Below are 23,942 nucleotides of genomic sequence, written 5' to 3'. Positions count from 1 at the left end.
AAAATCAGAATCATAATAAAAAAAATCACCCCTGAGAAGTAGGGTCAAACAGGTGAAGGGGGTTAAGAGGTACAAACTTCTGGTTATAAAATAAAAAGTCACAAGGATGAAACGCATAGGGAATACAGTCAATAATACTGTAATAACGTATGGTGACAGATGGTGACCACACTTATCGCGGTGAGCACTGAATAATGCATAGAATTGTTGAATCGCTACACCATACGCCCGAAACAAATGTAACATTGTATGTCAACTATACTTCAATCATAATTTTTTTTAATCCTCCCCAGAGAGAAGCTTTACAAGGCTTTTCAACCCAAATGCAATTTCCAGAAGAGAAATGTTGGGAAGGGAGAAGGGTAGGAGGAAAGCATTTTCAAGGTAAGCTGCTCAGACTACTTTCTGCTGCTAAGATGGCCTTCTCTGGCATGCTTTTTTGTCCCACATCAACATGACAAGCTGACTTAAGAAGCAAAGAGACCAACACACTTATGTTTTGTGTCCCCATCTGAGATCCACATTTGTCACAGGAAGGCCCTGGAAGAAAGTCCACAGGACCCAGGCCCACACGGCCGCTCAGCAGCGTCCCTGCAAGGCACCTGAACAGAGAAAGGGCTCCCTGAGGCCCCAGGAGAAGCCCAACCAGCCGCCCAGGGGCCAAGCGTACTTGCGCATCAGCTTCTTGACTTCCCGATCTTCTTCCTCTTGGAGCTTCTGAATGAAGCTTTTAAGGACAGGCATCTCGAACTTTATGTACTGAGCCACCTGGGGAGGAAGAAGTCAGTCTGGGGCGCATGCACGCCCCCTCCCAACCCTATTCCAATTCCCTCTGGTGTCTCTCTTACGTAAGGCCCAAAGCCGTGGAGCACCTATTTCTACACTGATCCAAGATTTCCTCAAAGGCAGTGGCCACGCCTCGTTCTTCTCGAGGCTGGCATCAAGTTTGCGGTGCAGATGGCTCCCTACACATGATACAGATCTCCTGGCTTCTCGTTTCTCATCCCCGTGTATCCAATCCACAACGAGGTGAAATCAAACATGGAAAAGCACTTCTCTTTTGATGCAGTGATACAGAGGAAGACCCGAACCCACGGTATTCAATAAAGCTCCCTGTTTGGCCCTGAGAGGATTTACAGAAGCATGGCTCAGGATGATGGTCTGCATCTAGAGTCTCAAGCGGGCATCCGAATGGAACTTGTTCTGGAGAGGCTGTGGGGGTGGTTCCGACATGAGCTGAAGTTAAAGAGCCATCCATCACCCTCCATGAGAACCCCACCCTACCTTATCAACTCTTCTCCATGAGACAAGTGGATTTCTCTACCCAATTATGTCTACGTGACTTGTTTTGGTCAATGGAATGTGCATGGACATGATATAAGATACGACTGAGTGGAGACTCCAAAGGAGCTTACGTGGTTTGGCCTGGTTTCATGCACTCCAGGCACCTGCCATGAGAAGTGAACCCCAGGGAGGCACTCCCCCTGAGGCCTGCGTCTCTGAATGAGACATGCAGTGCACACCTGAACTCATCCCGCAGCCCATAGCAGAACTGCTGCTACCACCTGCAGCCTCCTGAGAAAGAAAGTAAATGTCTGCTGTTGTAAGCAGCTAAGATTTGGAGCTGTTTGTTACTGTAGCAAAAACTGACTGATGCATAAGATAAGGTAAAGTCACTGCTAAGTCACTAAGAGAGGTTTGCAGAAACATCTCAGGCCTCTTACGGTGCCCCAGGAAGGCACTTACTCCTCCTATGGAAACCACTTGGTGCCTGAGCATGCCTCCAACAACTCCCCAGGGCACACCCTCAGTCTAGCCTCTGCATTCATTCTCCCTGCCTCATGGCCATCACTGCTTCCAGGAAACCTGGTAGTGAGAAATGGCAGCAAAATGGGGCATGGCCCTTGGCCAAAAAGTCAAGCTATAACCCAACCAAATCCCCGCCCTTCTGAGGAGAGACCACCTGACCAAAAGGGGACTCACATCATAGGTGACTTCCTCCACCTGGTCCTTCTCCATAAGAAACACTTTGGAGACCTGCTCACATGGGCCCTGGAGGATCCGAGCAACAAGCGGGTAATCGGTGTTCTTCAGCTTCTGTTTCTCTGAAACACACACAGCCAGAAGCAGCCCTGAGTTTGGCCTGAGACCCTTCTCACCAAAAGTAGTAGCCAACTCAGTGGTCCAAATGGCCCAGGCACCTTAGGAGATGTGGCCACATAAGTCAGGAGACTGAACAGTGAATGAATAATCCTTGTTTGAAGCAACCATTCCCTCCCCCTTCTCCCTAACAAAACTACCATGCTCAGGGGCGCCTGGGTGGCATAGTCAGTTAAGCTTCCGGCTTCGGCTCAGGTCATGATCTCACGGTTTGTGGGTTCAAGCGCTGCATCAGGCTCTGTGCTAACTGCTAGCTCATAGCCTGGAGGCTGCTTCAGATTCTGTGTCTCCCTCTCTCTCTGACCCTCCCCTGATCGCACTGTCTCTCTCTCTCTCTCAAAAATAAATAAAAAGCATTAAAAAAAACCCTACCATGCTCAAATCCTTTAGAAGATATTATATTGGAGGAGTTGATTTTTCTCTACCTCTCAAGGAAATCCAGTTCCTTTTAAAATCAGCAGTTAGGTTTTAGTGCTTGTTTCCTGGCCACATATGGCATTCCCCAGGAGATAGCCAGTGAGCCCACCAGCCTTGGAGGCAAACAACATTTGAAAGTTTCCAAAGGCCAAACAACAAGCAAATGAGGCAGATGTGTTTTCTTATTTGCTGTTTTGAGTGAAGTAAAGGTGTTCGAGTACAAGGTATTTTTCAGACTTACCACCACTGGTATGGACCACATACAAAGCAAACTCCTCTGCAGAATTCTCGATCTGAATCAGAAACAAAAGATGCTTGGAGGATCAGATAGACACACATCCCAACCCCGAGCCATTCCTTCCTGCACACCGCAAAGCTAAATCAACTTTAGGCAACTTTTGAGAAGGGAGCTATTTATCTAGAGCTCTCAGAGGTGACGAGGGGATGGGACAGGTGGGAACTTCACCAGTCGTGACAGATAATCAGGGCAAACATTTAATGCACCTGCCAAGCACCGTGTTCCACACTTTGCATGCGTCCACTCTTCTAATGCTCCCGACAGCCCCTCAGTGGGGTCCTGTTAACCCTCATTTTACAGATGAGGAAAGAGAAGCACATGGAACTTAACTGACTTGCTCAGCTAATCCATCCAGCAGGTGATGGTTAGGGATCCAAACCAGGAGCCCGTGTCCTTAGGCCACTGGGCGACACTGGCCTCCACAAAAAAAGAATCTCTGACTCCAATAGATAAGGGGATGATTCCTTTTACAGGGATTGTGGAAAAACAAACGGAGTAACAGGACTTTAAAAACACTCGTGCACTATAATTTGCATGTCTACTGAAGTTCCTTTTTTAAAAAAGTTTCTCGGGGCGCCTGGGAGGCTTAGTCGGTTAAGCATCCGGCTTTGGCTCAGGTCATGATCTCATGGATCATGGGTTCAAGCCCTGCGTCGGGCTCTGTGCTGACAGCTAGCTCAGAGCCTGGAGCCTGTTTCAGATTCTGTGTCTCCCTCTTTCTCTGACCCTCTCCTACTCGTGTTGGTTCTCTCTGTCTCTCAAAAATAAATAAAAAACAGAAAAAATTTTAAAAAAATTAAAAAAAGATGTTTTGCTAATGTTTATTTTTGAGAGAGAGAGAGACAGCATGGGCAGGGGCAGGGAAGAGAGAGGGGACAGAGGATCTAAAGTGGGCTCTGTGCTGACCCAGAGAGTCCGATGTAGGGCTCGAACTCACAAACTGTGAGATTGTGACCTGAGCTGAAGCCAGACGCTCAACTAATCGAGCCACCCAGGTGCCCCTGAAGTTCCTTTTCCATAGTCGGTTGCCCAAATGTGTTTCAGAAATCAGTCTGTGCACAGAGCCCCAAGCAGTCATCAGGCCTGGGGTCTCCTACAAGCTGCTGAACAGGCCCCCCGGTCTCACGTCTGGGCTTCGGATTCCGCAGGTCTAATTCAGGCCTGGGGTCTGAGAAGCTGCTTTGCTGACAGGCTCCCACGTGACACTGATGCCGTAGGTTCTGAAGAACCCAAACCTCCTGCCCGGCGCCCCCTTACCACACACGCTCCACAGCCCCCCGCCCCCCGGCCCCCCAGGCACACGTGCCAGCCATCCCAGGCCAGCCAGCAGAAGGAACTTGCCTTGAATTTGTTGAGCAGCAGCTTCAGAACCTGCGGGGTGGTCATGGTGCTGTTGATGCGGACGTTGGTGACAGAGCCATAGGCCGGCGTGAACACGGACGTCTGTCAACAGAGAGGTCTGGTTCAGGCTGGCGGTGGGGACAAAGACTGGGGCACTGAAACTTGGGTGTCTGGGCCCCGTGACCTGGGATAAAGGGCACAGTGACAGTGGCACTTACCCTGTGTACCCTGACAGCCCCCTGACAGCCTGGCAAGCTGCCCTGGGCTTTGCCTAACTCAGGAGCTTATTGTCCACTCACTGCACCCGAGGGATGCTGGGGGGTCTGAGCTCGGCAGGTGGCAGGGCGGGGGGGGGGGGCGGGGGGTGATCGACCCAGAATAGGAAGACCCTCCCTCCAGATAAAACACCCACAAGGCCCCTTCCGCTATGACTTCAACACAAGGTCTCTGACCGCTCTCCCATGATGCACTTGCTTCTGGGGCTGGGTTTGGATCAGGCAGCAAGAAGAAAGAGAGTCAGCCAGCTTTGGGTGGGGCAGACAGTGCAGGGGCACCCCTGACTTGAGTCCTGAAGCTCTGTGTCAGAGGCGGCCCTTAGCTCATGGAAAAGGGAGGCTCCACACCAGCCGAGGTGCATGTGGTGTAGGAAGTGGGTAACGTGTGGATTTTCCCCAGAGTGGGGAATGGCTCTGATGCTTTTCATCCCACCCACCGCCTTTGGGGGGCTCCTGATTTGGGGTCCCTCATCCTTCACGGAGCCAGCAGAGCCTAAAGCCCACCCACGACCCAAAGACGGGACAGCAGACACTTAGCTTCCCACGTCTGCAGCCTTGAGGTGGCAGCTGCTCAAGAAAAAGCCGTATTCCCTTGAGGTTTCCCAAACCCCTCCCCCACCCATCCTCTCTACCTTGTGGTTGTAGAAATGGCCATTGATGGAGAATCGGTGGCGTCTGATTCGCCTCTGGTCGCTGGGCGTCCTCACATTGCCACGGCGACGTACCCCAACATCACTGCGCGTGCGCATCAGCTGTGGGGTGTCTTCCTGCACGGTCTTCAGGCCCCTGGAGTCTAAGAGGGAGGAGGAAATGAGCTCTGTCTGCCTGGACCGGGGGTGTGGCGGTTGGCACACAGTACCCTCTTTGTGGCCAATGCTATGGCACCCACCACTGCCATCCCCCAAAACAATTTCATAAAAACAATATTTCCCACCTGGGAGCAAAACATGATATAATGTACTGAGGAGCAATCCAGTGACAAGGTTTAGAGCACAGAGTTCAGAGCCAGATTCCCAGGGTCAAATCCCAACTTCACCATTGCCATGTATCACAAACCCCTCTGTGCCTCAGTTCCCTCATCTATAAAGTGGGCATCACGGAATTGTTGGGAGGGTTTAGTGAATTAATTCACGCAAAGCATTTAGAATAATTCTTGGCACAGGATAAGTGTGACATAAGGACTTGCAAGATATAGCAAGCTGACAATATCTTCAAGATTAGAAATGCACATAGCCTCAGACCCAGAAATTCCACTTTAAAGAATCCTACAGACACTTGACAAATGTGTGAAAAGATACATGTGCAAGGCCACCTACTGCAACCTCATTTGTCACAGCAAAAGATTAGAATGACTCGGGGCACCTGGGTGGCTCAGGCGGTTAAGTGTCAGACTCTTGATTTCGGCTCAAGTCATGATCTCATGGTTCTGTGGGACCAAGCCCCACGTGGGGCTCTGAGTCGACAGCATGGAGCCTGCTTGGGGTTCTCTCTCTCTCTCTCTCTCTCTCTCTCTCTCTCTCTCTCTCTCTGTCCCTCCCCCCACTCACATGCTCACGCTCTCTGTCTCTCAAAATTAAAAAAAAAGACTGGAATAATTTCAATGTCTATCCGTAGGAAGTGAGCCACCTATCATTTCTCCACACAATGGAAATAACACAGAAGTTCTTCATGGATTTGTATGGAACAGTCCTCAAAACAAACTAATAGAAACTGAGATGAGCAAAATGCTACCACTTATGGAAACGAGGAAGAAAAGAAATGACATCCGACAATAAAGCTATGTTGCTGTGTATTTGCTTGTACTCATGCAGAGTATATTGGCAAGATAGTTTCACCATGACTTCCAGTTTTTTCTAGGGAGAGAACCTCTAGGGGGAGTAGACGAAATGGGGACTGTTCACCCCTTTCCTTGGAATCCTCTTTGAATCCTGAACCAGGTGAATTTCACTTATTCAATGTACAACGTCTGTAACCGCATCAGTCTTCACGTACGTGGGCCCGAAGCAGGAGCCCTTCCCACCGCGCTCGTACCTGCGGGACTTGATGTCTGTTCACTCTCGGGCGGGGCATCCGCTTCTGAGATCTGAATGTTGGGCACGGTGAGGGGCTTCAGGATGGTGCTGGGGAGGCAGGAAACAAAAGGGAGCCTGGCTCAGCCCCTGCAGGGGACACGCCCTCTCCTGCGAGGGGAGCACTTCACCTGTGCCAGGCAGGGGAGCGGCACACACCAGCATGGACGGCCAGTGCTGTGTCCCATGAGGCTGGCCCCGCTCCAGGGCTGAGCGCTGGCTGGGGAGGGGGTATTTCAAAGGAGAAGATGCTCATTCCCAGCAACACAAGCACCCAATTCATCAAGCACAGAGTGGAGAACCCCAAAGAACAAAATCTGTGCAATGCATGCGCTGAGTTTCTAAGCACACACAGGTCCTATGGCTTATTTGGAAAACCCTAATAACAGACATTTCTTTCTCCAGACAAAATTCCAGTCCAAGCCCTTTTCTATCGGAGGAGTAACTCCAAAACTGCTTCTGGCATCTAAAAGAAATGGAAAGTAACAAGTTGGTTGCCGTGAGGGTCAGGGCCGTGCTGGAAGGGTCACTGATGATGGCGTGCTTGGGGTCGCTGGACAGAATGCTCCGCCACGCTGGAGAAAGGACCACAAGCAGGCAGTCTGAGCAGAGTCCCAGTGTTGCCGTGGTAACTGACAAGTGACTCCCCTAAACCAAAAAGGATAATGACAGCAGTTCGGAGAAGTACACCCAAAAGGAGGATTTGGCCCGAAAAGAGAATCATACTTAACCAATTAGAGTTATCCCGTAATGAGAAGAGTGCGGGCTCCCTGGCACCCGGGAGAGATAGGACCTACGGTCCCGGGACGACAGTTTGAAAAGAAGACAATAAAAATTGAAAACCTGAAAGAACTTCCTATTGTAGTAGGACTCTGGACTTCTGACTCCAGAGTGGTACTGGTCAGAGCCTCTCAGGAACGGTGGCCACCGTCCACTCCCGCACCAAGGCAGAAACTGGCCTCAGCATCCTGCTGGACACAGTGGTCCAGGCACTTGGCTTTATTACAGCAGGCATCAGAGCTAACATTATTACCATTCCTGACAACTCTCTCAAGTACTGGTAGTTTCAAGAACCATCCAAGACCGCTTGATGTTGCAGGGATGGGAGAAGAAACAAGTGTGCAGTGTGAAGCACCCCTCAGCAGGCTCAGCCAAAAGCCATGCGGTCAAATGGCATTTCAAAAATCCTCTCACATAGGGACAGAAGGTAGCAGAGTCCAGGGATTGGCATGTGGCTGTGGAAAGGGTTTGGGCCACAGGAAACCAGATATGGTAAAAGTGCTGAAACCAAAATAGAGCGAGAAACCAGCAAAGGTAGATGAAACCAGAGAACCTTGACGAGACAACGCAGCATCTGAGGGGATGGGCAACAAATTCCCTCCTAAATCTCCCTTGCAAAGCAAGCAGATCAGCTCCAAGGTCTGGCCACGATGTGGGTTTCTCTCCACTGCACAAAAAGATTGATTTGGCTGTGGAGTTTAACAGAACGTTCAGCATGTCCAACAGAGAGGGCTGGGTTCTGGTTTAAAACAGAAAACACATCACTGTGGTTTTGGCTGAGAGGTGGGCACACCCCACCCACTCTCCGGCCCCAGGGCAGCAGGGACGGACAAGTTTCTGGATGGAACACAGCGAGTCACTTGATACTGAGAACTGAAGTCCCAGAAAGAAGTCCCAGTAAAGAGGGCGGGCCTCACTGGATAAGCTCAGCCTGCATCTGGCAGTGGAGGGAGGGAAGGAGCAGACCTTCCCAGACCTCCCAGTGGGGACCTGGAGGAAGGGGCCTCCCAGACTACTGACCGCACACTGTCACCAGCTCCAGGTGTGGCCTGAAGGGAGCAGCCCACTAGCTGACCTTGCCTGGTTTGGACGAGGCCTGATGCTCTTCTTCTTCTTCCCGGCTCCCCCCGGACACGGAGAACTTTGGAGAGAATGTTGGAGCCCTAAGTGCCTCTGGGTGAGGGTCATTCAATGATCAGTGGTCCCCATGGGGAGATGCTGGGACACCAGGCGTCCCATCGGAAACCTGCAGTTGGCCTGGCTGGCCACTATCGATTCCCCTCAGAGATTCGGGAATTCTCCACAAGAGAAGACACACCGCTCAGCCAGACACTGTTGTGTCTCCCCTGACTCTCACCCGGTGATTGTGGTAACAGGCATGGTGGCCAGATCACACCAACATCTGCTCCTTCCTCTTCCTCCTAAGCCCAGAACAGGTGCACCCACGGTGCAGGTAGGAGAACGGGGAGCTAGGGTCAAGGCTTGCTGGAAGAAGGTGGCATCTACCGACTTGAGAACAGAACCCCCAGATACTCCCGGTCACCCCCAGGCCCACCTCTCCCCACTCACCCCTGTGCCCCCAAGTTACAGCCAGAGTGCCAGGAGGAAGAGGACGGCGGGGGGCGAATGCGTTCGTTGTCATCCTGCATCTGCAGACGGATGGGCCGGCGCAGCCCCCACGAGATGTTCAGCAGCCCCTCCACGATGAATTCATCTTCCTCCTGCCCACAGAGCAGCCGGAACGGTCAGCCTGCCTAGGAAAGAAAGCCTGCCAGCACCACGCTGGAGACAGCTGACAGCACCCTCGATGTGTCCTTGCTGAGCACACTCCAGTCATACTCACACCCCAGGAAACTATCCCTGACGCCCTGAAGAGGATCTCACAGGTCAACGCAAAAGTTGCCTTGAAATCCAAGTACACACATAAAGGATAAAAATGGGGTATTTTTTCAGGGACCTGGGTGGCTCAGCCAGTTAAGCATCTGACTCTTGATTTTAGCTCAGGCCATGATCTCATGGTTTGTGAGTTCAAGTCCCACATCAGGCTCTGAGCTGACAGTACAGAGCCTTCTTGGGATTCTCCCTCTCCCTCTCTCTCTGCCCCTCCCCGGCTCATGCTCACTCACTCTTGCTCTCTCTCTCTCAAAATGAATAATTTTTTTAAATGGCGTATTTTTTAAATACTTTACAAAGAGCAGCATACATCTCTTAAAGTAAGTGAGACTCACTTTGCTAACCAAGCAGAAGCTAGATTCCTGCATTAGCTACTTTCTCCTCCCTTACCAGGGAAAATGATATGTCTTTAGTTATAACATACGCTTACCAATCTGACCTGCCAGTTGAAGGAGATTTAAAGTAACATTTCCCCAAGTTTATTCTACAGAAAACTAGCTCCTCTAACAAATCAACTATTACCTTTAAAAGGCTGTCAAGTGATCATGACTTGGGCAATGATGTGTTAATCAGATTTCTTACCCACAGAACTTCCCAGAGCCTTTAATTAGCTAATGTGCTACATGACGGCTCTCCAAGAGGTGAACAGATCCTGCAAGAATTCCTAATTTATACTCAAGGGTGGTTGACTGATAAAAAATTAAATGTGAAACCCTTTAAAGGGCATCTGCATGTTTAATCCCAAAGAAATGAGGCCCATGAAACCCTTTAATCATAGAGCATTCTGAGAATTTATTCTCCAAGACACAGCCCAGAAAAGCTGTTCAAGGACCTAAATCTTGCAAATGACCCAGTCATTAATTAAGAGAAGTTTTAAGGACAATGCATAAAAGGGTTAGACCTTCTTCCCCAAGTCTCAGAAAAATCCAGACATCAGATCTGGGCCACGGCCATGTCTTTAGGACATGTCGTATGGATAAAGAGACACATGTCCAGTGAACCACTTACCAGGATTCCGGGTCATCCTCAGAGAAATGGGGGAAGAATAAAAGAAGACAGGAGAGAAGTGAAACAACTTTCAGGCGTGTGGCCATCTTGGATGGGTGGGAAGCTTTATTTAAGAGCAGGCCATAGGGGCACCTGGATGGCTCAGTCGGTTGAGCGTCCGACTTTGGCGCAGGTCATGATATCACGGCTCATGTATTCAAGCCCCATGTTGGGCTCTGTGCTGACACCTCAGAGCCTGGAAGCTGCTTTGAATTCTGTGTCTCCCTCTTTCTCTGCCCCTCCCCCACTCACACTCTGTCTCTCTCTCTCTCTCTCTCTTTCTCTGTCTCTCTCTCTCAAAAATAAATAAACATTAAAAATTTTTATTTAAAAAAAAAAGAACAGGTTATATATATGGTCTTCTAGATGGTCAAGCCTGGCATCATTACATGGTTTAGGCAAAGTAGGACTTTGCTTAAGTGGACTGGTTTAAGGGCCACAGAAAATGTCAAAGTATGTCACATCCTATCCCCAGCCAGCCTGTCTTAGTAGCTGAAATCCTACCATCTGATATCTGTTTTTATGGATTAAATCGCCATGGCTAGAAAACCTGAAAATGCATTTAGAATTATACATATCTTCTTATCAGTCTAGAACACTTGAGTATAAATTACTCTACCAGGCTCCTAGATAACTCAACATCTACCTGATAACATCTAATGGATACAGGATAAGTAAGCTTAGATTCAGGATGGGGGCTGGGGAAGATGGACAGATAGCCATCCCGGGAAGGCGACCTAGGAAGACCGCTACAGCGGTGGGGAAGGGCAGAGCGTCTCCACGCAGACCTCACATAGCTTGCCCGTTTCATGAAAACCTCCCTTTGGAGGACCCCCTTCTCAACTTCACATCCCCAGAAATGTCCTTGGAACAGAACCGCTCATCCTCTTTAGAACAAAAGGAGCCTGGGGTCTCCTTCCAAAGAACTCCAGGGACTCCCGCTGACATCCTAAAGGAGAGGCCACTCCCAGGGTAGGAAAGGCAGGGACTCTTAGACCCTGGAGATGTGGAGGCAAAGACTAGGCTGGCCCACAGGTCTTCCCTGGGGACCCCTTACCTCACGGTGCCGGAGCTGCAAATTCTGGCCTTCGTAGTACAAATTGTAGGTCTTCAGATGCAGAAGAAGTTCATTCCTTAGGGGTAAAATACAAAAGGTGTAACACTCTCAGCTGCAGCCACTGAATGTCGTTGTTTCCTCTTTTCTCACCTCTACCCTGGCCTTCAGCCACTCCAGTCTGGGTGTCCGTCCACATGTACACACACACACACACACACACACACACACACACACACACACACAGAGCCACCACCCCCATCCTCATGTTCCCACAAGATCGAGGTCAAGAGTACACACCAAGCATAAGGAACAACTCCAGAAAACCAAGGCAGGCCACGCCTTCTGACCACAGTCCCCGAAGCTAAATACACAGTCCTCGATAAGGCACAGATTCACAGAGGCAAACGTCTCCACGGTCTGTCCTCCCTCACGTGTGCTGTGAGCTACGACAGAACAGTCCCTGTGGTCAGGACAGGACAATCCCTGTAGGTCTTCATGAGACTCAGAAACTTCTAGGCTTTTCAAAACGTTAAAAGGAACAGGTCTGGACCCCACTGACTTATGCTTCATAGACATGAGGTCAGGGTATGTTTAAAAACCTACGAACTCCCCACCACAGCAGACTGGATGAATAAAGGAGGCTGAGTCTCATGGTAGAACATTACGTAGCAGCAAGAACGTGAACGAGCCGCCCACACACTATGCTGAGTAAGAGACGCCTCACGCAAAAGACCACGTATCGGATGGTTCCATTTATATAAAGTTTAAAATGATGCTGGAATTCGGGATAGTGGTTCACGTCAGGGAGCAGTGACCACAGGGGCAGGAGGGAGTTCTGGGCTCTGGTAATATTCTATCTACAAACTTTTATTTTTTCAAACGTTTATCTTTTTATTCTATTCTAGATGCTTTCAGTTTATTTCTCGTTTTATTTATTCTTTTAAGTGTTTATTCCTTTTTGAGAGAAAGAGTACAAGTGGGGAAGAAGCAGAGAGAGTAGGGACAGAGGATCTGAAGCAGGCTCAGCGTTGACAGCAGAGAGCCCGATGCAGGGCTCAAACTCATGAACTGTGAAATCATGACCTGAGCCAAAGTCAGATGCCTAACTGAGTCACCCAGGTGGCTCCTTTCAGTTTAGTTTTAAAAATGTTTTGGGGGTGCTTGGTTGGCTCAGTTGGAGGAGCATGTGACATATGACTCTTGATGTCAGGGTCATGAGTTCAATCCCCACCTTGGGTATGGAGATTAAATAAATAAAAAAAAATGTTTGAACTTGCAAATCTTCCTCTGAAGCCTCGTTTCAGGCCTCCTGAGCTGTTAGACCCTGGTTTTCAGGTGGCCTTCTGGAAACACAGCTCTCCTGAACAAGAAAGAGCAAGGACTTCCCACCTTCATGATCAAGATGAGCCCACCTCAAACCTGAGAACAGTCTACTCTGGTGTTATCAGAAAGTGCGTGCTAGTGCTTGGGGGCTGGGAAGGGAAGAGGCTGCTGTGTGCTTTTGCCTCGCCTCAGGCAAGAGGTTATGAAGTTTGGTCCCTCTGATTCCAGTCATTTCAACAAAGCCATGCGGGGCCACCCCGAGGTCAAAGCTGGCTTGAAATTCCAAGACTCTCCCGCCAAGTTAAACCTAGAAAAATCAGAGTAATTCTATGCAAGCCTAAGTGAATTAGTGAAAAATGTGACTCCAAATAACCTAGCTCGAAAGCCGTTTGGTGCTTTTGAACGCAGATCTCCAATTACCAGTCACTAGAAGTCCCTGGGGAAGTCTGTCAATGAAGAGATAAGAACGATCCATATCTCACACAACTGCCGGTCTGTATATGGCCAAATATGGGTAAAGGAATTAAAACAATTTGGTGTCAGATAAGCTCAACGTTTAGCTCAGACACAGAGCATCCAGTATGAACAAATCTCTGAGCTGGACATAAAAATACATCCTCAAAGATATAACTTGAAAAAGCCCACTTTGGCTCACACTAGCCAAAAATCCAAGCTCAAGAGATTTTCGCGCATCCAGAGCAATGAAACCGTCTCCTTCTGTTCAAGGGGGCACCTGAACTTTTAGTCAGAACTCCAGCAGCACAGGGACACAACCCGGCTGAGACTCCCCCAAGGGGACACCACAGGTAGCACAGTGAGCCACCACCATTAACTCCTCCTCTTGGAAGCCCTCTAGGATACCATCTCCTTTGAGCGCCCACAGGTGCTGTGTCTTGAAGATCTCCTTTATTTCACTGTCTATGGCCGGGCTCTGGAGGCGTTTTTATCTAGAGCCCCAACCTTGCTGTGCTTTCCCTAGCTCACACTCAGGGGATTTGCTACTTGCCCCGCACAGGAGCCCCTGCTCTCCCAGGTCCAGAAGAGGCTCCTGTGTCAGGGGCTTCCATCCATGTGGGACAGGCCTCTGGGGACACAACATGACAGCAAGAAAATCTTACTTGGAGATGTATTTATCTTGTCCACATGGGACTAGGGACGTTTGGTGACTATAATCCATTCTTCCTTTCTCTTTTCATCAGAAGGGTAGACCTGTATTCGAAAGAAGACACAGGTTAAAGTCAGGTTGTATCCTTAGGAACTCAGCAGAACTTGGACCATGAGAGGGAGCACACGGCTGTCTGTTCCCACCCCAGATCCACAGCTGGGACAGCCCAATGCTGACCCATGGCTGGTGAGATGCCACACTGCTAGCTACTGCCTCTGCTGGCCTCAGCCACTGGGGAAAACACCCAAAGACGACAGCCCTTGGAAAGCCCCAGAACAAATGTTCCAGTCACAGAGAATGTTGACACCCAAGGTGGTACCAAGGGTAGCCAATGAGTCTTTCCTGAAGAGATCTTCACAACAAAGGATAGAGATTTGTCTGATAGCAAAGGCTCAAATTCTACTGCAGTAGACTAAAGATTGGTCAACCACCTAAAAGTCCCCAGAGTGAGCTGGGCCCAATAAATCAGAGCATATACATCTATGATCGCCATTAAAATATGACAACATTAAAGCCAATTGAGTTACCTGGGAACATGACGATACATTATGAAAACAAAGGTTATAAAACTCTGAGTCCAATTTTGTTTAAAATATATGTAAGGGGGCGCCTGCGTGGCTCAGTCAGTTAAGCATCCGACTTTGGCTCAGGTCACAATCCCACAGTCCATGGGTTCAAGCCCCACATCAGGCTCTGGGCTGACAGCTCAGAGCCTGGAGCCTGCTTCAGATTCTGTATCTCCCTCTCTCTCTGCCCCTCCCTCACTCACTCTCTGTCTCTCTCAAAATAAAATAAAGACACACAAAAAATTTTTTTAATATATGTAAGTATAAAATATGCACATATAAACATCTATATGAATGGATATCTATATTCAGATACTCATCTACATGTCAGGCTTTCTAATCTCAGCACTACTGACATTTGGGACTAGATCATTTGTTGTGGAGGCTGTCCAGTGCAGTGATGAATGTTTAGCCGTATCCCTGTCCCTTACCCACATGATGCCAGCAGCACCACCCAGTCATGACAATCAAAATGTCTCTGGACATAACCCAGTGTCCCCTTGGGGCTAAATTGCCCCCAGTTTAGAACCCCTGGTATATGCATATCTGTATGTAAAAGAATGAAGGATTGGCTCTTCTGAGTAATGGCTTACCAGAAATTTTTTTCAAACATTTTGTTATGAGCATTTTCAAACATAACGATTTAGAATAAGACAATGAACAGTCGTGTATGCATGGCTATTCTACCTTTATACTATCCTTCTTTATCACACATATGTCCAGCTATACACTCCTTTTTCTATTCAACGATCCATCTTATTTTTGATGTACTTCAAAGTAGACTAAACACAAAACAGTTTCATAACTTAAGAAAACTGAAATCATATCAAGTGTCTTCTCCAACCACAGGGTATGAACTAGAAATCAGTAGAAGGAAGAAAACTGGAAAATCCACAAATATGTGGAAATTAAGCAACACCATCCTGAACAACCAATGGATCAAAGAAGAAATCAAAATGGAAGTCAAAAATATTTTCAAAACAAACAAAAATGGAAATTCAACACATCGAAGTTATGGGATACAGCAAAAGCAGTTCTAAGAGGGAAGTTTATAGCAATAAACACATACATTAAGAGAAAAGAAAGATCCCAAATAAACAACCTCAGGAAATTAGAAAAAGAATAACGAAGCCCAAGATTAGAATAAGGGAGGAAATAACAAAGATCAGAGCAGAAATAAATGAAAGAAGTAAGAGAAAAACAATAGAAAGGACCAATGAAACTATGCTGGTTTCTTGAAAAGAGAAATAAAATTGACAAGACTTTAGTAAGACTAAGAGAAAAGACTCAAACAGAATTAGACATGAAAAGGAGACATTACAATTGATACCAGAGAAACACAAAAGATCTTAAGACAATACTATGAACAATTACATGCCAACAAATTGGATATCCTAGAAATGGATAAATTCCTAGAAACATATAATCTATCAACAAAATCGTGAAGAAAAAGAAAATCCAAATAGACCAAGAATGAGTAAGATTGAATTAGTAATTATAAATTTCCCAGGTTTTGAAAAGAAGGGAAAGGCCCAGACCAGATGGTTTCACTGGTGAATTCTACCAAACGTTTAAAGAAGAATCAATTATCCACCCCTCTCAAATCCTTCCAAAAGAGGTTGAAGAGGAGGGAACACATGCAAACTCATTTCATGAAGCCAGTGTGACCTTGATACCCTCCTGGCCAGGTAAGCACACTACTGGCCAGAAAACAAAACTACAGGCCAATATACCCGATGAATGCTAATTTAAATTTTACAATAAAATATTAGCAAACCAATTTCAACACTATATTAAGAAGATCATACAACACGAGGGGCACTTGAGTGGCTCAGCTGGTTAAGCATCTGACTCTTCGTTTCAGCTCAGGTCATGACCTTGCAGTTTGTGAGATCAACCCCCATATCAGGCTCTGTGCTGACAGCATGTAGTCTGCTTGGGATTCTCCCTCTCTCCCTCCCTCTCTCCCTCTACTTCTCCCTCTCTCTGCCCCTTCCTTGTTCACTGGTGCTCGCTCTCAAAATAAATAAATAAACTTAAAAAAAAAAAGATCATAGAGCATGATTAAGTGGGACTTATCCCTGGGAGGCAAGGATGTTTCCCACATACATAAATCAATAAATGTGATATATCACATTAATAGAATGAAAGATAAAAATCATATGATCATCTCAACAGATGCAGAAAACGCATTTGACAAAATTCAACATCTCTTCATGACAAAAACTCCCACCAATTGAGTGTAGAAGGAACCTTCTTCCACATAAAAGAAGCCAGAAATGACAAGCCCACAGCAAACACCACACTCAGTGGTGAAACTCTGAGAGCTTTTCTTCTGAGATCCAGAGCAAGACAAGAGTGTCCACTCTCCCCTCTCCTATTCCACACAGTACTGAAAATCCTAGCCGAAGTCCAAATAAATAAAACACATCCAAATAAAAAAAAGAAGACATAAAATTGTCTCTGTTTGCAAATATTATCTTATATGTAGAAAATCCTAAGGACTCTACCAAAAAAATAAAACTGTTAGACTAAAACGATGAATTCAGTAAAGGTACAGCATGTAAAATCATGCAAAAATTGGTTGTGTTTCTAGCCACTAACAGCAAACTATCTGAAAAAGAGATAAAGAGAGCAATCCCATTTATAATAGCATCAAAAATAATAAAATACTTAGGAATAAATTTAATCAAGGATGTGAGAGATTTGTACACTGAAAGCTAAGGGACAATGATGAAAGAAATTGAAAACAAATACAGATAAATGGAAAAGTATCCCATGTTCATGGATCAGAAGAATACCGTTAAAATGTTCATAGTACTTAAAGCCATCTCTAGATCAACATAATCCCTATCAAAATTCCGATGGTACTTTTCACAGAAACAGAAAAAATAATCTGACATGTGTATGGAACTATAAAAGAACTCAAATAGACAAAGCAATCCTGAGAAAGAATAAAGCTGGAGGCATCACATTTCCTGATTTCAAATCTTACTACAAAGCTGTAATAACCGAAACAGTATGATCCTGGCACATAGACCAATAAAACAGAATTTAGGGACCAGAAATAAACCCATGAATATACAATTAATATTTGACAAGAGAGCCAAGAATATTCAAGGGGGGAAGAATAGCCTCTTCAATAAATGTTGGAAAAATTGGAAACTCACATGCTAAAGAATGACATTAGACCTCTGTCTCACACCTGTTGGAATGGCTAGTATCAAAAAGGCACATGAGGGGAGTCTGGGTCAGTCGGTTGAGTGTCCAACCTCAACTCAGGTCATGATTTCATGGTTCATGAGTTTGAGCCCCAGGTCAGGCTCTGGGCTGACAGCTCAGAACCTGGAGCCTGCTTTGGATCTCTCTCTCTCTCTCTCTCTCTCTCTCTCTCTCTCTCTCTCTCTCTCTCTCTCTCCACCTTCCCCTGCTCATGTTTTGTTTCTCTCTCTCAAACATAAATGGATGTTTAAAAAAAAATGACACGAGATAACAAGTGTTGATGAAGATGTGGAAAGACTGGAACACTTGTACGCTGTTGGTGGGAATATCAAATGGTGCTGCCACTGTGGACATGTCCACATGGCAGTTCCTCACAAAGCTAAAAACAGTATTACCATATGATCCAGCAATTCCACTTCTGGGGATATATCCAGAAGAACTGAAAGCAGGATCTTGAAGAGATATTTATACACCCATGTCTATAGCATCACTGATCACAACGGCCAAAATGTGGAAGCCATTCAAATGTCCATCAACAGATTAATGGATTAATCTGTGTGGTATTCCGTGGCATATTATGCTGCCTTAAAAAAGAAGGAAATTCTCGGGTGTCTGGGTAGTTCACTTGGCTAAGCGCCTGACTCTGGATTTCCACTCAGGTCGTGGTCTCAGTTTGTGAGTTCAAGCCCTGCTGTGTGCTGACGGCACAGAGCCTTTTTAGGATTTCTCTCTCCCTCTCCCTCTATCCCTCCCTAGCTCCCTTGCTCTCTCCTTCTCTCTCTCTCTCTCTCTCTCAAAAGATAAATAAACATTAAAAACCCAAAAAGGAAATACTGACACCTGCTACAATATGGATGACCCTCAAGGACATTCTGCTGATTGACATAAGCCAGCCACAAATGGACAAATACTGGCTGACTCCACTAACGTGAAGTCTCCAGAGTAGTCAGTATCACAGAAACATAAGGTAGAAAGTTGATTGCTGGGGTGCCTCCAATTTTTTTCTGATTTGTATATAAAGTTTTATCGGAACACAAACACAAACATTCATTTCCATACTGTCATTGCCCATGGATGATTTTGGGCTACAAAGGCAGAGTTGAGTAGCTGTGACAGACAACAATATTTACTGTCTGCCCCCTTACAGAACAAGGTTTCTAACTCTTCTATTTTCCAAATTGTCCATAACAAGTATGTATTACCTTTGCAATCTTTTTTTTTTTAAACATTTATTTATTTTTGAGAGACAGAGAGTATGAGCAGGGAAGGGGCAGAAAGAGAGGGAGACACAGGATCTGAAGCAGACTCTGCATTGACAGCAGAAAGCCCGATGTGGGACTCAAAGCCACAAATCATGAGATCATGACCATATAGGTACGCAGGTCTGATTCAGCCTTCCCCTGTACTTTAAAGGGGAAGGTGCCAGCTTCTCCGTATCATTGGCCAATGAAAGGGTGCACATTGCCCAGGAAGGAGAGAAAACTCCTGTGGCACCCAATCAGGAGAGGCCGGCTAACACCTTTGACCTTTCTAGGGGCGGGCCTAAAGATGGAGGCTAGTCACGCCCTGCCCTACGTGAGGGTCTTAGTCAAGCCCTAGGTGAGGGTCCTGGGCCCACTCTGTGGTTGGTCGATACCCTAAATGTTGTGGTTGGCTCCCACTACTGCCAGTATTGATAGGGGGGTAGGGAATGGATCCCCCTACCGGTGTCATTTTTTGTAACGGCCCTTCCTAAAAAAGCCCCTACAGCGCCATGTTCAGGGCTCTCTCCACGTGACCAGCGGCTTGGTGGAGTCTGTGAGCCCAAGCTTAAGCCTTTGTTTTTGCATGCGTGACTTGGTCTCCCTGGTAGTCTCTGGTTCCTTTTGGGGCAATATTGGAAACTTGGGCATAACAACCTGAGCCAAAGTCGGACGCTCAATTGACTGAGCCACCCAGGCACCCCACAATCTTTTTTCCAAAAGGTCTGTTTCCACACCACCAAGGGCCACAAGGAGCCACCTGAGGTGGCTCAGTCAGTTAAGGGTCCAACTTCGGCCTGACTTCATGGCTCATGAGTTTGAGCCCTACGTTGGGCTCTCTGCTGACTGCTAGCTCGAAGCCTGGAGCCTGTTTCAGATTCTGTGTCTTCCTCTCTCTGTGCCCCTCCCCTACTCATGATCTGTCTCTCTGTCTCCCCCCCCACCCTCTCTCTCTCCCCGTCTCTCTCTCTCTCAAAAATAAAATAAACCTTAAAAAATTAAAAAGAAAAAAGAAAGTAGGCTGCCAAGACTGGGAGTGGGGGGTGGGGAAATTCGTGTTTAGCAAGGACAGTTTTAGTTTTGCAACATTAAGAGTTCTGTGGATGGACGGTAGTGACACATGGACGGATGGTAGTGACTGTCCTTGATACCACTGGACTGCGCACTTAAAAATGACGAAGCTGATACATTTTCTGTGTGTTTTGCCAAGACTTTTTACAAAATGGAAGAGGGAGGCAGGAAAGCCGGCGCTATCATGATACAACGTGAGAAGGACACAATCTGCCGTTGCTGGCTTCGAAGCTGGAGACAGACAACCACACGCCAAGGAACGTGAAAAGCTGAAAAGGACAAGCAAGTGAATTTCCCCCTGGGTCCCCTAGAAAAGAACACAGCCCCAGCTGACACCTTGATTTGAGCCCGGTGAGACCCCGTAGGTTCTGATCTAAAGACCCCTAAGATAATAAATTTGTGTTGTTTTAAGGGACTACATTTTGGCAACACTTTAAAGCGGCCACAGGAAACCAATGCAAAAGGCCCCCGAAAGGAGGGGCATCAGTGCGGGGAGGGGAGCTGAAGGGCTGAGCCCCATTCAGAAAATTCAATCCCCACCTGCATACCCAAAAGTGGAATCCTCAGAACACAACTGTTCTCTCTAAATTATAAATATTCATTTTTCAAGTTTTCCTAAGAGGAAAAACAATCATAAAAATAGGAGTACATCTGTTCTGCAGGGGGAAAATAAAGAAGGAAAAAAGACAATCAGACTGGTGAAAAAGTTACTATTTTTTTAGGAGACAACTACTCGGGGTGCCTGGTTGGCTCAGTTGGTTAAGCGTCCAACTTTGGTTCAGGTCATGATCTCCTGGTTCATGGGTTCGAGTCCCGCATTGGGCTCTGTGCTGACAGCTAGGTCAGAGCCTGGAGCCTGCCTTCGAATTCTGTATCTCTCTCTCTCTCTCTGACCTTCCCCTGCTTGTGCTGTCTCTCTCTGTCTCTCAAAAATAAAAAATATGAAAAATTAAAAAAAGATAAAAGACAACTACTCATAACTAGTGAGTTGTTTTTTTTTTAAGTACCTCTCTATGCAGACTTAAATGGACACATTTAACAAAAGTGTATTGCATGCCTAACGTGTGCCACATTTTGCGCACATTTTCCTGATGGAGATTCAATAGCAAAGTCAACAAGCACAGCCCTGCCCTCCAGAAGATGGACAGGAGGAGATTGTTCTAGCAAGGAAGACAGGTGTATAGTGGCACACAGAAGGGTGCTTAGTCTGGACTTGGGGGTTTTCCAGGAGCTTTCTGGAGAAGTGACCTCTCAGCTAAGACCTCAGTGACGAGGTGCAGCCGGTAAAGGTAAAGGTGAAGGGCACAGTGGTCCAGACAGGGGCAGCATGCACCCTAGAGCTGAGCAAGATGGGATGGTGCCCATGTGGGACCTTGACCATCATGTCAAGGAGTTGGGATTCCACGGGAAGTGTGGTAGGCTGAGTAATGGCCCCAAAGGTACCCAGGTCCTAATTCTGGGAGCCTGTAAATGTTACTTTGAGTCCCCAGGTGTGATTAAATTCTTGAAATGGGGAGACCATCCTACATTACCTGGGGGGGGCCCTAAATGTAACTATACGTGTCCTTCTAAGAGAGGCAGAGGGAGATTCTGCTACAGACAACCCCAGCAGAGAGAGAGAGAAATCTGAAGGTGCTACACTGGCCGAGGATGGAGAAGAAAGGGGCCATGGGCTAAGGAATACAGCTCTCCAAGTCAGAAAAGGCAAACAAGTGATTTCCCTCCCAGAGCCCTCCTGACCCCATAGCTTGGGCCCAGTGAAAACGATTCCAGACTTCTGGCCTCCAGAACGGAAGAGAGTAAATTTGTTTTAAACCACCGCGTCTGGGATCATGTTTACAGTGGCAACAGAAACACAAGAACAGGGTGTGATGGGACTTGAACTTCAGAGCAATTGCCCCACTGCCCGCCTCTACTTTGAGAAAGGATTATGGAAGGGAACTGTGGCAAGGGGACCCCTAGAGGGTCCTAACCCAGGGAAGGGGACAGTGGGGGTGGAGTCACAGTGTCTATAACGTTTAGAGAGGCAGATGGAAAAGTCATGAGGCATCAATGAAAAAGATTGGAAGGGGGCACGTTGGCAGACTTGCTGTGGGCTTAAAGGCAGAGTTCAGGACGATGCATGCGCACAGGCTGCCGTCAGCAAGGATGTTCACATGTGCCAAGCTGAGGAACACGGGCTGACTCTGAGACATGCCTCTGGAACCCTCTGGTGCAGATGACCACAAGCACAGCCAGTCTGTGGCCCAGGAAAGTTCCAGCATGCAGCTCCCAGAAAGGGAGGTCAGGAAAACATAGAAGGCTGAGGGGGCAGGGCTCCAAAGCACCCAGTAGGTCAGCGAGGAAAAGGAGTCCCAGAAGGGGAGCAGGGAGACACGGTGCCCCGAGAACCAAGAGGAAAAGTTGTCCTGAAAAGGGAGCTGATGGTAGGAGCCCAAGGAGAAAACCCACAGTAGCTTTGGCCGAGCCTCAGCCAGAGCCAGTGCCACCACTGGGCTGAGCAGGAACCAGATTAGTGGCACCGGACCATGGACAGACCTCACCCTGAATATTCGAGTCCTTCTTCAACCAGGGAAATGGTATTCTATTCTTTCTTTGATACTCTTCTCTTCCTTCCATTCTTGGTTCTTCTTCGGCAATGTCTCCATCCTCTTTCTCCAGCACCATCTGTCCATCTGTCCCTACTCCTGTCCCCCAAGTCTTGTATCATTTTTACTCAAACCTCCATCTCTTTTTCCTTAGAATTCTGCAGCTAATCTGGGGTGTCTGGGTGGCTCAGTCAGGTAAACGTCCAACTCTTGGTTTCGGCCTCAGGTCATAATCTCATGGTTCATGGGTTTGAGCCCCAAGTCAGGCTCTGAGATGCTGGCGGGGAACTTGCTTGGGATTCTCTCTCCTTCCCTTTCTCTCTCACTGCCCTCCCCATGTTCATGTGTGTTTTCTCTCTCTCTCCCCTGCCTCAAAAAATAAATAAATAAACTTAAAAAAAAAGAATTCTACAGTTAATCTAACTCACAGATTGGGTCTTCTGTAGGACTCTCTCTTGTTCACTGCCTCATAAGCTGTAATTTGGAAATTTTGTTTTGCATCTGAAGGCAATCAGTCCTGTTCTTAAGACTAGTCCCTTTGAGAGCATGCCCTCTTAAATCTATGGAACACACCAATTAAAGAATTTTTTTAAGCTTCTTCGTTTATTTTGAGAGAGAGGGCATGAGCAAGGGAAGGGCAGAAAGAGGGAGAGACAATTTCAAGCAGGCTCCTTGCTGCCAGCACAGAGCCCAGCACGGGGCTCAAACTCATGAACTGTGAGATTATGACCTGAGCCGAAATTGGATGCTTAACCTACTGAGCCACCCAGGCACCCCCCCCATTAAACAATTTAAGTCTTCTCTACAGTTATTAAAATGATTTGGTACTTGAGGAAAGAACAGACAGATCAATGAAACAATACAGCATGTAGAAACAGACCCAAATATATTTGGGAATATAGAATGTGGGTCACACCTAAATAGCAGGGGAAAGATACATTTTAAAAATGTTGCTGGAGAATCAGTTGGCCTTTGGAAAGGGGAGGATGGGAAAGCTAAATCCCTACTTTACTCCTTCCACGAAAAGAAATGATAGCTGAATAAAAAAATGCAACATTAAAACATAAAATGCTGGAAGGAAATGTAGGATATATATATAAACTTGAAGTGGGAAAAAACTTTCTTATGAAAGACTAAAAATCCAGAAGGCATATTTGAAAAAAACCAAAATGGAACCAATCTGTAAAGATTTTCAACTTCTGTTTAGAAAAAAATTTTACCCTATCCAAAGTCAAAAGTCAGTGACAAATTGGGGGAAAGCATTTACAATACATGGGACAAAAGGCTAATGTCATTAATATGTAAAATTAGCTAATGTCATTAATATATAAAATTAGCTAATGTCATTAATATGTAAAATTTTTAAATCCATAAGAAGATTCTATACCCAACAGAAAATTGGGCAAAGAACATGAAGACTTTCACAGAA

General features: G+C 46.8%; 1 protein-coding gene across 6 annotated transcripts in view; it reads right to left on the bottom strand.

Moving 5' to 3' along the window:
* RASSF2 (Ras association domain family member 2) overlaps positions 1-23,942 on the bottom strand; it is a 44,968-nt gene that overhangs the window by 4,398 nt on the left and 16,628 nt on the right. For all 6 annotated transcript variants that reach the window (XM_029918296.1, XM_029918291.1, XM_029918294.1 and 3 more), the window contains 9 exons: positions 13,779-13,869; positions 11,338-11,413; positions 8,910-9,061; positions 6,523-6,611; positions 5,124-5,284; positions 4,217-4,318; positions 2,819-2,870; positions 1,984-2,105; positions 671-768 (listed from right to left, as the gene is read on the bottom strand). In XM_029918296.1, coding sequence (XP_029774156.1) covers positions 671-768; positions 1,984-2,105; positions 2,819-2,870; positions 4,217-4,318; positions 5,124-5,284; positions 6,523-6,611; positions 8,910-9,061; positions 11,338-11,413; positions 13,779-13,837 — 911 coding nt within the window. In that variant the 5' untranslated portion in view covers positions 13,838-13,869. The remainder of the gene's footprint in view (positions 1-670; positions 769-1,983; positions 2,106-2,818; positions 2,871-4,216; positions 4,319-5,123; positions 5,285-6,522; positions 6,612-8,909; positions 9,062-11,337; positions 11,414-13,778; positions 13,870-23,942) is intronic.

This window comes from Suricata suricatta, chromosome 12 (assembly GCF_006229205.1).
Source record: "Suricata suricatta isolate VVHF042 chromosome 12, meerkat_22Aug2017_6uvM2_HiC, whole genome shotgun sequence".
Lineage (NCBI taxonomy): Eukaryota > Metazoa > Chordata > Mammalia > Carnivora > Herpestidae > Suricata > Suricata suricatta.
The sequence above is the reverse complement of the archived record's forward strand: the minus strand, read 5'-3'. Positions and strand labels throughout refer to the sequence as shown.